Genomic DNA, 14,159 nt, shown 5'->3' on the forward strand with positions numbered 1-14,159 from the left:
ACAGGGGTTCAGGTGGGTGCAATTTATATTATTTCCTTTAGCCAGATTTCGTCTCTGTGAAATAGGTACCCCCTCGCTCTTTGTAGCTTCAGGGTTTTGTCATGAATGGAAGCAGGTAGGCAGTTAAAAGAATTTCCTTTGTTGTGCCTTGTATTAAATTTTATATTTACTTTTGCTAATTTCATTTGTGTTGTCATATTAGTTGGGTAGTGCGTTGGTATTTACGGAGGGTTGGTTTATTGTATGCTGTCTTTGTTGGTTTTTAGGTGCACAGGTCTGTAGGACTTCAGAACTGACTGACTCACTCACTCATTCACTGAGTTTTTGGAACTCACTGCTCACTTCACCAAATTTCTCCACAAGTGAAGTTCAGTATCTTGTCTGGTCCGGAAATGCCTTGAGATCAAAGTATTCCACAACGGAAATTACTGAAGAAACAAAAAATCTTCAGACATAACCTTACAAGTTACAATACACATTAGTACCTACCTACCTATGTAGATATCGGTTGAGGTTACCCATTATACCCAATACCCATGTTTGAATTTGGATACATGTACCTATTTAAACTGTGCCTAGCTGCCACGGATCACTGGAGTTCAGCAACGTTGTGCTTGGTTAGTATCTGGACGGTTGGTATGACCGTTTGGGATAATGGAATTGGCCGTTTCGTGGTGCACTTCGCTTTAGGAACCACAGATAAGACCTTGTAGCAGTGACGGTTCCCTCTTTCACAACTCTTGGAAAAAAACACCTGCTGGGACTTTACTCTTAACACCTGCTGGGACTTTACGCGTCTGTGTCATAGCATGCCCATCCCGTATTCAATACACACTGTTAATGACTCATGTAGGTTCTATTCTGAATCACAATTCATAATTGACTCATAAGTTGGATGTATTGGGTTGGAATCAATGTTGTGCGTTGATTATTTAAGAGACGCCTGATGCTAAGTTACTGGTCTGCGTCGCACTGGAAAGTTGCTGCCATGCGGCAGTAGCTTGGGGATAATGGCTAAACTAATTACCTAGGTAAGTAGGGAGATAGTCATCTTTATTTTGATCAGTTTCTTGGGACAATACCGTCTGGGGAAACCCCTGAAATGAGTAAGTGCCTACTTGAGTAAGTAGTTCTAAGTAGGTAGTAGGTACTTGTAGACTTTTACTTTCCCTGTCCTAATACTTGGCATAATGGGACTTTTTAGTCTTAGCCGACAGTATAAATAAGGTATATTAAATAAATAAAAAAAATAAATACTTCGGTACTTGGTCTATATACTATAAGTACTTATGTAGGTAGGTTTTACTCGGTCTATAAACTATAAGTACTTATGTAGGTAGGTCTCTGTACACACAAAAAGCCCAAGAGGCTTAGTTGTAGGGACCAAAGGACTTATAGGTGTACTAAGCTTCACGAATCTAGGTATGTATTTATGGGAAAGTATCTACTTAGGTAGCTACCTATTTATAGGAAAGTATCTACTTAGGTAGCTACCTATTTATAGGAAAGTATCTACTTAGGTAGCTACCTATTTATAGGAAAGTATCTACTTAGGTAGCTACCTATTTATGGGAAAGTATCTACTTAGGTAGCTACCTATTTATAGGAAAGTATCTACTTAGGTAGCTACCTATTTATAGCAAAGTATCTACTTAGGTACCTTGTGTTGGGAGATTTAAGATGAATTCTAAAGATGGGTTGGTAAAAAAAAGGATGATTTTCCAAATTTTGACCTTACACAACTGTAGGTGGTGCACTTTGTATTTGATTCAAAATGCCCGTAAAAATGGCTTCATTGTATATTTCAATCATTTCTATCCACTTTTTTTCACCTCCATGCTCATTGCCCCGACTAGTGCAGCGCTCTAGTGGCAAAATTTTGTACTTCGTAGAACAATGGAACATTCTGAAAAGGTTCATGACTTCTTGCTAACAAGAGTAGAATAGAATAGAATGGAATTGAATAGAATAGAATAGAATAGAATATAGGCAGATAGGCACCTTGTTTATCCTGCTGGGATGGGACTGAAAAGAATCTTTACCGCCGCAGTCTAACCAAGGTCGGTCTCATTTATTTTGACATATTACGGGGAACGGGAAATTCTTGGACGGTCTGACGGACCTAGGTCTCTAGAGATTTTTCTGCCACTTACACTGAAAACTGTTTGCCAGACCGTCTGAGCGTGAGTCCCTGGCCTGAGAAATACTGTGGACTGTGGCAGGTACATGTTTGAAGTAAAATTTGAAGTAAGGCCAGCCTAGTTAGCTTGGTAGGTAGTGCGTCTGCCTTGTAAGCGCTAGGCCGCGGGTTCGATTCCCGCCCGGGGCGGATTTTATCCCGATGGAAATTGTAAATATTATTTTTTACCCAATCGTCTTGAGGGGGAAAAATACCTTTTTGGTTTTACCCCTACTGTTAACTTATGAAATGTGTGTTCGACCTTTAAATCAACTGTAGAATTTATTTACGTCTACTTATCTTATACCTACGTATTATGTATGGCAACAACCTATACGTAATTTGAAGGATAAGAAATTAATGTTCATCGGGTCAAAGGTTAGTAAAATTGAATCAAGGCAAAAGAAAGACATGATAATAAAACAAATAACAAAACTAGATCATGACGGTGGTAAGGAAGATAGTACGTATAGTAGGTACCTAGGTACGTACATAAAGGTTAAAATATGAAGATATTAGGTAGGTAAGTAGGTACATATTATCTGTACGTACCTACTGAAAATCACATTCTGTGACTATACTAGGTTATTTTTAAATTTTGTGAGTTATTTTATTTTATATTTACTAATAGTTTGTTAGGTAGGTAGTTATTGGAAAATCGAACATCACGGTTAAGAAAACCACACAGCACACAGTTAGGTAGATATTTATTAGTGTTTACTCTATCTATGAGATTTACCAACTTCTCCTGGAGGCCGATTGCGTTTTGCTGAAAAAAAAAATTGGTCGAAAGGAAAGAGGTATAAATTTCAAGTCAACGAGCAAACTATACCATATCTGTCGCGGTAGGATATTTAATATGTATTTTCACTTTGTTCCTGTAATGTGCCCACTGCCCACCACTCACACTCACGCTCAGACCCTGACAGACCGCAGTGTCCGCAGTCTCACAGACTTATGTATCACTGAAGGTAAGAAACGTTCTGCGTGGTTGGAATGCTTTTTTTTTAGACGGGTTGTTAGGTAGTAGGTACCTATGTACATATATCAATTTAGACATTATCAGGAATTAATAAGTCACCTTCTTTTCCAATCACCTCACCCATCCCACTATAATATATTACCTTCATGCTTTTCAAACTGCTCTAAGAAGTTGACCATAAGGCCATAGCGTCTCTTCATCTCATACTGGTAGGGATTCAGGTAGGGGTCTCTCTCCAGCAGCTTGTGTAGTTCAGGAATGTGAATGGAGGCTGGGTCTACAGACTGGGAGTTACCCATGGTTGTAACGTGAGAGCTATCTGGGGAAGAAGCAAAGAAAATCGATTGATTTCTTTTTCAGTTAAGAAACATTGGACATGGTTGGTATCTGGACGGGTGACCGTCTGAGACAATCGTGCTGATTATTTTCGGGGTGCACTCAGCCTCAGAGGCTGGGTCTACAGACTGTGAGTTACCCATGGTTCTAACGTGAGAGCTAACTGGGGAAGAAGCAAAGAAAATCGGCAAATTGATTTTTCTTTTTCAGTTAAGAAACATTGGACATGGTTGGTATCTGGACGGGTGACCGTCTGAGACAATACGTGCTGCTGATTATTTTCGGGGTGCACTCAGCCTCGTAAGGACAATATCGAGGAGCTGATTTAAATCCTAGCAAAAAAGGCCAGAACAATGAGGCTTAAAAGCTTGATAGCTAATCAACAAGTGAAGAGAAGAAACTAGAAAAAACACTTAGATGGATGCATGTTGGGTTGTTGGGTCAACTGGTCAACATGAGAACTGGAAATCCGGAGCACCAGACAAAACTAGATAGATAACTAAAAGGATAAGAAATTAATGTTCATCGGGTCAAAGGTTAGTAAAATTGAATCAAGGCAAAAGAAAGACATGATAATAAAACAAATAACAAAACTAGATCATGACGGTGGTAAGGAAGATAGTACGTATAGTAGGTACCTAGGTACGTACATAAAGGTTAAAATATGAAGATATTAGGTAGGTAAGTAGGTACATATTATCTGTACGTACCTACTGAAAATCACATTCTGTACCTATACCTACTAGGTTATTTTTAAATTTTGTGAGTTATTTTATTTTATATTTACTAATAGTTTGTTAGTTAGGTAATTATTGGAAAATCGAACATCACGGTTAAGAAAACCACACAGCACACAGTTAGGTAGATATTTATTAGTGTTTACTCTATCTATGAGATAAATTTGATAATTTGAAGGATAAGCAATTAATGTTCATCGGGTCAAAGGTTAGTAAAATTGAATCAAGGCAAAAGAAAGACATGATAATAAAACAATAACACAACTAGATCATGACGGTGGCAAGGAAAATAGTACGTAGTAGGTACCTAGGTACATAAAGGTTAAAATATGAAGATATTAAAGGTAGGTAAGTACCTAGGTACATATTATCTGTACGTACCTACTGAAAATCACATTCTGTGACTATACTAGGTTATTTTTAAATTTTGTGAGTTATTTTATTTTATATTTACTAATAGTTTGTTAGGTAGGTAGTTATTGGAAAATCGAACATCACGGTTAAGAAAACCACACAGCACACAGTTAGGTAGATATTTATTAGTGTTTACTCTATCTATGAGATTTACCAACTTCTCCTGGAGGCCGATTGCGTTTTGCTGAAAAAAAGTTGGTCGAAAGGAAAGAGGTATAAATTTCAAGTCAACGAGCAAACTATACCATATCTGTCACGGTAGGATATTTAATATGTATTTTCACTTTGTTCCTGTAATGTGCCCACTGCCCACCACTCACACTCACGCTCAGACCCTGACAGACAAATTGGTCGAAAGGAAAGAGGTATAAATTTCAAGTCAACGAGCAAACTATACCATATCTGTCGCGGTAGGATATTTAATATGTATTTTCACTTTGTTCCTGTAATGTGCCCACTGCCCACCACTCACACTCACGCTCAGACCCTGACAGACCGCAGTCTCACAGACTTATGGATCACTGAAGGTAAGAAACGTTCTGCGTGGTTGGTATGCTTTTTTTTTTTTAGACGGGTTGTTAGGTAGTAGGTACCTATATATACATATATCAATTTAGACATTATCAGGAATTAATAAGTCACCTTCTTTTCCCTTTTCCAGTCACCTCACCCATCCTCACTATAATATATTACCTTCATGCTTTTCAAACTGCTCTAAGAAGTTGACCATAAGGCCATAGCGTCTCTTCATCTCATACTGGTAGGGATTCAGGTAGGGGTCTCTCTCCAGCAGCTTGTGTAGTTCAGGAATGTGAATGGAGGCTGGGTCTACAGACTGTGAGTTACCCATGGTTCTAACGTGAGAGCTAACTGGGGAAGAAGCAAAGAAAATCGATTGATTTTTTTTAGTTAAGAAACATTGGACATGGTTGGTATCTGGACGGGTGACCGTCTGAGACAATCGTGCTGATTATTTTCGGGGTGCACTCAGCCTCGTTCGAAGTTGATTGATAAAATAAGACTTACATTTAAGGTACCTACCTACTACCTGCCTATCAATTATTTACGTACTTGCCACTTTTTGTTTAATAGGTACCTACCAACTACAGAAATCAAGATTGACAAGCCTACAGCCTACCTAATGTAGCCAAATTTAAAAATATTTTCTCGAAAATTTGATATCTATTTTGTGAAAAAATACGTATACTGAGTACCTCGAATCTATATCTACGCTTTTTTAATTTCTACTTTTTTCTTCTTGAGAGAGAGTCGAACCCGGGACATTGGAACTTTTTTGAATTTTGCGGGTATATTCATTCCCTCCCCCCATTTTTATTTCCACATTTCGTTTTATGCTTATAGGTAGGTATTTTTCTGGATTGACGCCCAGAAATCCGCGTATAAAACATACAGCAAACCGCTCAAACGTTCTATTTTTAACCTACCTACTGAACTTCAAGTAGGTAAATAGGGAGGGAGATATATGTTTTTTTTTTTTTTTTTTTTTTTTTTTTTTTTTTTCATGAGGTTAAGCAACGTTGCGCGTGTTTGGTATTTGAATGGGTGACCTCCTGGACATCAGTGATGTGCTAGTGGCATCCCAGCCACAAGCAAGCTAGGCGAAGTGCATGTGAATAGTAAGGCTTTCGTTTAGGGCCAGCCACTTACAATCAGGTCTACCTGATAGTGAGTGGCTGGCCTTATGATTTCAAGGAGAACTAACCTAAAGATTTGGCTTACCTGGAAGAGGCAGCGAAGAAGCTGGTAACTTGATATCCAAAACTAGCATAGTATGCATGTTCCATAATAGCCATCAACTGAACCGCGTTATAACCTAGAAGGAGAAACAAGCAGGTGATTAAAAAGAGATCGAACCCAATGCCTTCGGGTTGAGAGGCAGTGCTGTTAATCACTCGGACACTGAGTCACATGATACTCAGACATATAGATAGTACAATAGGAAAGTTACCATTGCATGAAATCTAACTTTTTTCAAGGGTTTATGTACCTATTTATAACTGCTAAGGTCTTATCGTTCCGAAAGCGAAGAGAGAAGGAAGACAGGTCTATAGGAGAAAGCCAGCCGTTCCGAGAACGAACATTATCCGTTCAGGATTGGAATAAAACTGCCCAGGGCGAGGGGCGAGCTATCAGGGAGACCTGATAGTGTGTGTGCTCAGCATCAAGTAATCAGGTAGACCTGACAGACGGAAATTTTCAGCCGATACTTGTCAGGTATACCTGATGGTGAGTGGCTGGCCTTATACCTTAAATTGACAATGAAAAGAAATTCAAGAGAACGTACGTAGGTATACTTACCTACTGATAGGTAGGTACCTATCTAAATATAAGTGTACGAGTAATGTATTGCGGGACATATAAATACATCAAATAGATACCTACTTACCTACTGAAGTACTTAGTATCTACTTACAAATTAATTAAATTAAATCCAACTCAAAACGACCAACACGTACAAAAATCCACTGTGGTTTTCCACTCAGCAGAAATAAAACAAAATGACAACTTAACACTAAACAATAAAAATCTCTTTCAACTTGTTGAAAACAATAAAATTCTGAACAAAACAACCGTCCGCGAAGATGATGTGTTCACTCACCGAAAAATTACAGACAAATGAAATTGGAGATTTTAAAAAACGGAAATTCAATATGACCTCTGTCTAACTTTAGAAACTCTGATTATAAACTGGGCTATCGTAGGGAAAAAACAACTTGGAGGGTTTTATGTTGGAAATTATTTTGTTATCAGTGAACTTTTGACATGGGCAGCAATGGTTGTTACGAGTTTGAACTTAGACCTGGCTCTACCTTACCTCGAGAAGAAAATGATGTCCATTGTAAATGGGTATGAAATAAAACACAACTGTTTGAAAATTATCTCGGAATGGAATGCTTTGGAGAATGTACTGGAATAGGTAGTTGGGAAAGGAAAAAAGTTGTTTTTTATTGATAATTTTTTTTTCTTTATTTTCGATCTTTATTGAAAGAATGTGATAATTCAAAATTCATTATGTGAACAGTAGGTACCTAATACTTACACGGGCCGAGTAACAAACGGAAGATTATTTTAATTTCGCGCCTCCAGATTTTTGATAACCGCTTTCAGGAGGTAGAACGGGTGGGGATATGTCGATCATTTATCCCACATGTATTTTTTTTTACCCCACCGGGAATCAAACGCGGGTCTCCCGCTTCCAAGACGAAGTAACTGTGGCAGCTAAATTCCGTTCCTCATGAACGCGTACAAAGTCCTCATAAGATGCACACTTCTGTTCCTGCGTACATATTCCTACGTGTGATTCATATATCTTGAGGTTGTCTGGTTTCTTCGGCTTACTAGAGGTCCACTTGTGTTTATCCTGGGGTTTTGGATTCCAGATACGCTGCTCATAGGCGTGACCTACTACTGGGGGCTCCGTCACGTATGTAGCCCATGGGGAGAGTCTGAGAATAGAATAGATCTTGTGTTGGGAGATTTAAGATGAATTCTAAAGATGGGTTGGTAAAAAAGATGATTTTCCAAATTTTGACCTTGCACAACTGTAGGTGGTGCACTTTGTATTTGATTCAAAATGGCCGTAAAAATGGCTTCATTATGTATTTCAATCATTTCTATCCACTGTTTTTCACCTTCTCGGTCATCGCCCCGACTAGTGCAGCGCTCTAGTGGCAAAATTTTGTACTTCGTAGAACAATGGAACATTCTGAAAAGGTTCATGACTTCTTGCTAATTTCCTTTCAAACTGTTTACTGCCTTGAAATATGATTAGTTTGTGAAAATATCGAAATTATTTTAAATAGCATAATTAACCAAATATTAGATTTTAACATAACTTTACCTAGGTGTGTAACTTATTAGGTAATACAAAAGAAAGTCAGGCTTGACCAAAGAAAACTCATTTTGAAGTGTGTTCTTTTTGTTTTAATATCGGTGAATAAGTGTGATCTAGTGATTAATCGAAATAAGTGTGAGGGAATTTTGGAAGCAATAATAAGTAAATTTCATCTCGAATAATAAGCATTACTTGTGTAAAATTTATGTGTGTAACATCGCTTGAAATTTCATTAGAATCATGCTAATTTCGCTGACATTATCCTAGTATTTGGCACTTTATTCTACTTACCCCTACCGTTCTCAACCCCATCGGGCGGTTCACAGTTCCTCTCGCGGGCCAAGTTTTCCCCGTAGTCGCGTCCCCAGTGTATTCGCCCGCATCGGGGTTTCCTCTGGCGGGTGTTATGGCCGTGGTGGAATCATGCTAATTCCGCTGACATTATCCTAGTATTCGGCACTTTATTCTACCCCTACCGTTCTCAACCCCATCGGGCGGTTCACAGTTTCTCTCGCGGGCCAAGTTTTCCCCGTAGTCGCGTCCCCAGTGTATTCGCCCGCATCGGGGTTTCCTCTGGCGGGTGTTATGGCCGTGGTTGGGCCTAGCCGGCACGGGCGCGGCGTGTCTTCCATGATGCAGACCAATCAGCATGCGATCCTTGCGGCGGCCCAGTACTACGCACCTCCCCACGCGCACCAAGCGTCAACACCGTCCGGTGTGAATCATGGCGGGGAGGGGGTGGGCGCTGCGGGGTCCGGGCTCGATGTGCAGCCGGACCGGCCTATCGGATATGGAGCTTTTGGTGTCGTGTGGTAAGTTATGGACTATTGATTTCTTTAACAAGAAGAATAATGATAATAATATAGGTATCTTGTTTATCCTGCTGGGATAGAACAGCTGGGAAAAGGACAGAAAGGGAAAAGGATAATAATATTCGCCTAGGTACCTTTAATTTTGCAGTACCTACCTACATATGTACCTACTTGGAACTTTGATAAACGACATTTTTCGTCTTTCTACTTTCTACCTATTTACTTACCTAAGTACGTACGGAAAGTAAAAAACAAAGAAATCCACCTTGTTTCGATTAAATGAGTAAGCAAGGGAAATGAAAATAGAAAAAGAAACTACACAGAACGAATGCAAAATGCAAATCTATAAATTTAATCAATTTTGCTGGCAAATTTCATTGTCAGATTTTTTTGCCATGTGTCTGCCATGTTTTTTCTTCTTCTCCTCCTCCTCCTTCTTTGCCATGTACTTCCTTCTCTTCTTTGCTATGTTCTTCCTTCTATTTACATCGAAGTATTTCTCGTTGCAAATCTCTATTTCCTGTTTCAACTCTTGGAATGTCTTGAAATTTCTTACTTAGCATTCTGATTATTAGTTACCTACCTCCTCAACCAGCATCTTATTTCCTTTTCCATTGCCAATGTGATTATCCTTCAAAAAACATTTCGCGTTACACAAAAAAGTTGATTCCAACTCTTGACGTTCGCCGTTCTTGCTAACTTCATTCCAATAAACTTGAAAAAAAAATTAATTTTAGTTTCGTGAAAATCGTTGGACGGGGAAGATCTGCACGTCGAAAGTATTTTAATTTTTAACACAAAAAAACTTTTTTTGTGTAATTATTTCCTATTAATTGATCATTAAATTAATTCTTTGTGTTTTTTTTGATCAAATACGACGGTCACATTTGTCACGAATTTGTTTTGTTCCTGTTTACATCAGTGTGTACGTTTGTGATTTTTCATCTGTTTTAAAAAAAACCTGCCCTGTTTTTTCATCCATATTTTAATTTCTCGTCCAACAAGGAAACAGTGTTTTATTTGGTAATTCTTCACACTTTGTTTTATTCTTAGCAATCACATTTGTGTGCAAGTTATTTTATCAGACATGGTTCACGTCAGGTGTTTTAAATTCCATTGGGTAAATCATACCTATTATGAAATAGGCTACCTCAGCTAATGTCAAATGGGAAATAACCTACCTGATGTGTTTGCCTGCATTCATTCTGAAAGTTATATCTAGCTATGTAATATTCAACGTAGGTAATGAAAGCAGAAGGTAAACCCAAAGGTTATTGCAAATAGATGTCTGTAAGTTCTTATTTTGGGTATCAAAGTCATCAAAGTTTCTCGGGAAGTATCAGGCAGTATGTTACATGAGCATACCAGTTCATAATCTAACTTAATGAGAAGATGACAATATTATAAGGAAAATAGTGAAGTAGGTTTGTGAAATAGCTCTAAGATTTACAAGTCAAACACATGTATTGATCTCTAATCCAATGATTAAATCTCAACTAAATCAAGAGATAGATTCTCAGATAGGTTGGTACTTTTATCCCCAGCAGCAATTGACCAAATAACTTCTACCCAGATTATATTGGATGGTTTGTCAGAGATCCCAGTATTTTGCTATGTATCAATATGTCAAAGTACTAATACCTAGTTCACTGAAGGTTAAGCAACGTTGAGCGTGATTAGTATCCGAATGGGTGACCATCTGGCAATCGTGTGTTTGTGGCATTTTCCCGGCCCCACTCAGGCTGTGGGTGAGGTTCATGTCAGTAACTTACTAGCTCCTCGCAGAATGGTAGATAAAACCCCCCTCGTTAAAGACCCTAGTATAGTTATACAGGGGCGTTGAAGCCCTTTTTTTTATTTTAAGAGGTTTGACAGGGAACTGTAACTGCTATGGTCTTATCGTCCCAAAATCGAAGAGAGAAGGAAGACAGGATAGGAGAAAGCCAGCCGTTCGGAGAACGAACATTATCCCATCAGGATAAAATCCGCCCCGGGCGGGAATCGAACCCGCGGCTTACCGCTTACAAGGCAGACGCACTACCAACTAAGCTAACTAGGCTGGCGTTAAAGCCCTTTGACTTTTGCCAAGTGACGCGAAGTTTTTTTTTATGGAACCCGAAACTGATCTTTTCTTTTTCCATGTTGTATCTGCTGATTGGTCTAACTTACCCGTGAGGTACAACTGTTGAGCGCTCGGGGCCCATTCAAAACATCGCACTGAATTGTCGGCCTGAACATGAATACCGTACTTGTTGTACGATGTTGTGAACTTCTCTATTCCACCTGAAATGAAATAAAAGAATAAATAAAATTGTAAATATTATTTTTTACAGTCCACGTCAACTGGGAAGTCCGATGGAAGCGCATGGAGGGAAACCGCAACTTCTCAACTGTAAGTCGGACAGTTCTAAAAGTTTATTCAAGGAAGCCAGGAAATGCAAAGAAGCAACATAGAGTATGAAAGTATGAAAATAACGAGAGTATGAAAATAACGAAATAAAGAGGAGGAGAAAGAAAAGACTGAGGAACAGGGAGAGAAAAGAAAAAGAAAGGAAAAGAGAAGGAGAAAGAGAGAAAGGAAGAGGGTGGAAGTGGAGGGAAAGAGGAAGAGGGGGAGAAAGGGAAGATGGAGAGAATAAGAAATACTGAAGAGAAAGAGGAAATTAGGAGGAGGAGGGGGAGGATTAGGCAGCAACTTATGAAGAGAAAGAAGAAGATTAAAGAAAAGGGAGATGGCAGAAAGGGAGACTGAGATATTCTATGTCCCACTACCAACTAAGCTAACTAGGCTGGCTCATGGATTCTTTTTGGTGAAGCTGAGAGCTTCTTCACAATTTTTGTGGGTATAACAACTTTACCTCCTTTAGTATGGCAAGCCAGTCTAGTTTGCTTGGTTGGTAGCAAGTCTGCCTTGCATGCGCTAGGCTGCGGGTTCGATTCCCGCCCGGCGCGGATTTATCCTGAAGATATAAGGTTTGTTCCCTGAACGGCTAGCTTTCTCCTATCCTGTCTTCCTTCTCTCTGGAGCTCAACTTCATACACAAAAAGCCCATTCTGAGGCTTAGGTGTTGGGTAGGGTTGCCAACTTTTTTTTCGGCATATATATACGGTACAAACTAGCAAAATGGTTAAAAAATACGGATTTCCCGATTTTTACCCGGAACAAAGGCATGCATAGGCCTAGAGATCCAGATTTATGAATCATGCTGCATGCACCTGTACGCTGTACGTTATACATTCGTACTAGTATACGTAGTACGTTACTACCTACACTACACTACCTACTTGACTCGCGGGTTTTTGTGTTTTTCGTACGTACCTACCTATCTTTTTAACTTTTTTTTTCTGTTTATTATTCAGTTCCCAGTTTTTACGAATCTACGAATGACGAATCTTCTCTCTTCGCTTTCAGGACGACGAGAATCTGGGAGTTACAGTTCCCCCCTCTTCCAAAGGAATTTTAATTGTGTTAGGCATAAATGCTTGTCACAAATGTCGTTCCCTGCTTAATGCACTACGCTAAATTTTATGACTTGACTTGGACTCGAACCACCAACCTCCAGATCCGAAGTCCACCGCGCTAACCACTGCACCACTGAGATTGGTCCCTCTTCAAAAAGTGAAATGTCTTCAATTTATTATTATTATTATTATTATTATTATTATTATTATTATTATTATTATTATTATTATTATTATTATTATATTTATTGGAGTATATCAGCATAAGTCGTATTTCCCTCTCGGAGACTGAGGGATGGTAAACCGGCGAAAAATGGAGTTAGGTATTTCAAAATTTCGGAATTTTATTTATATTGGCGAATCTGGACAATTCCTGAAGAAAAGAATGTATCAGCATCAATATGATATTAAAAAAAATTGCACCACCATTTTCGTGATCCTGGTAAAAAGACCTTTAATTTGATATATAGGTCGACCAGGTTTGGATAAGTCCTTCTACTTTTACTGTAGGCCAGGCTCTGAAAATTTTGGAGCATTCACCCCTTGATACATCACTATTTGGACTCTTGGGTCCCCCTCAATGAAAATCCTGGATAAGGCCCTGATCTACCCACTGTTTCATCAAATATATATTTAGACTTGAGCGTGAAATCTAGAGTTGGTCTTCTTAAGCTGTGTCGACTATGTGTGGAGACAGCTTTACACCTCCCTCAATCTGACCCTTGTGAACATCAATGGGCTAAAGGCTAAAGGATGTTTACATAAGGAAGGATAGGATAGGATGTTTTCTTAACATTATATTAAGGACGAAACGAGAAATGGTATGAGAGAGAGAGAAATGGAGAAAAGGGGAAAGAGGGAAATGGAGCATTGGGGAGAAAGCCAAAGAAATTATGTATGGAGAGAGAGAGAGAGAGAGGGAGAGAGAGAAAAAGGAAGGAAGGAAAGGGATGAGAGAGAAAGAGAATTAGGGAGAGAGCCAAAGAATCAAATAGAGAGAGAGAGAAATATAGAGTAATCGGAAGAGGGAGAGAGAGAGAAATGGAGCATTGAGGAGAGAGCCAAAGAAATCAAATAGAGAGAGAGAGAGGGAGAGAGAAAAAGGAATGAAGGAAAGGGATGAGAGAGAAAGAGAATTAGGGAGAGAGCCAAAGAATCAAATAGAGAGAGAGAGAGAAATATAGAGTAAAGAAAGAGGAGGGATGGATAGGAGAAGAAGAAGAAGAAGAAGAAGAAGAAGAGAGAGAGATAGAAATTATGTCCTGTTAGACCAGATATGTAGGTATTAGGCAAATAGGCAGATGGGGGTTTCCATTTAATTTACATGCTATATGCAAAAGCCTTAATATACATAACCGTACATACGATAACGTTAGTATAT

At 38.9% G+C, this 14,159-nt stretch overlaps 2 protein-coding genes across 3 annotated transcripts in view; one reads left to right on the forward strand and one right to left on the reverse strand.

Moving 5' to 3' along the window:
- Window positions 1–14,159, reverse strand: part of LOC103515983 (1,4-alpha-glucan-branching enzyme-like) — a 53,476-nt gene that overhangs the window by 12,157 nt on the left and 27,160 nt on the right. Inside the window, exon 6 of the mRNA XM_017446884.2 lies at window positions 6,389–6,482. Coding sequence (XP_017302373.1) covers window positions 6,389–6,482 — 94 coding nt within the window. The remainder of the gene's footprint in view (window positions 1–6,388; window positions 6,483–14,159) is intronic.
- LOC113470230 lies at window positions 8,410–9,576 on the forward strand. Of its 2 annotated transcripts, none has more exons than XM_026828502.1 (2): window positions 8,410–8,919; window positions 9,099–9,576. In XM_026828502.1, the coding sequence occupies exons 1-2, from the start codon at window positions 8,911–8,913 to the stop codon at window positions 9,318–9,320; spliced, it is 231 nt and encodes a 76-aa protein (XP_026684303.1). In that variant the 5' UTR covers window positions 8,410–8,910; the 3' UTR covers window positions 9,321–9,576. The 2 variants fall into 2 exon arrangements, with proteins under 2 accessions (XP_026684303.1, XP_026684302.1); XM_026828501.1 differs by having other exon boundaries at window positions 8,410–8,896; window positions 9,076–9,576.

This window comes from Diaphorina citri, unplaced genomic scaffold (genome assembly GCF_000475195.1).
Source record: "Diaphorina citri unplaced genomic scaffold, Diaci psyllid genome assembly version 1.1 scaffold1454, whole genome shotgun sequence".
Lineage (NCBI taxonomy): Eukaryota > Metazoa > Arthropoda > Insecta > Hemiptera > Psyllidae > Diaphorina > Diaphorina citri.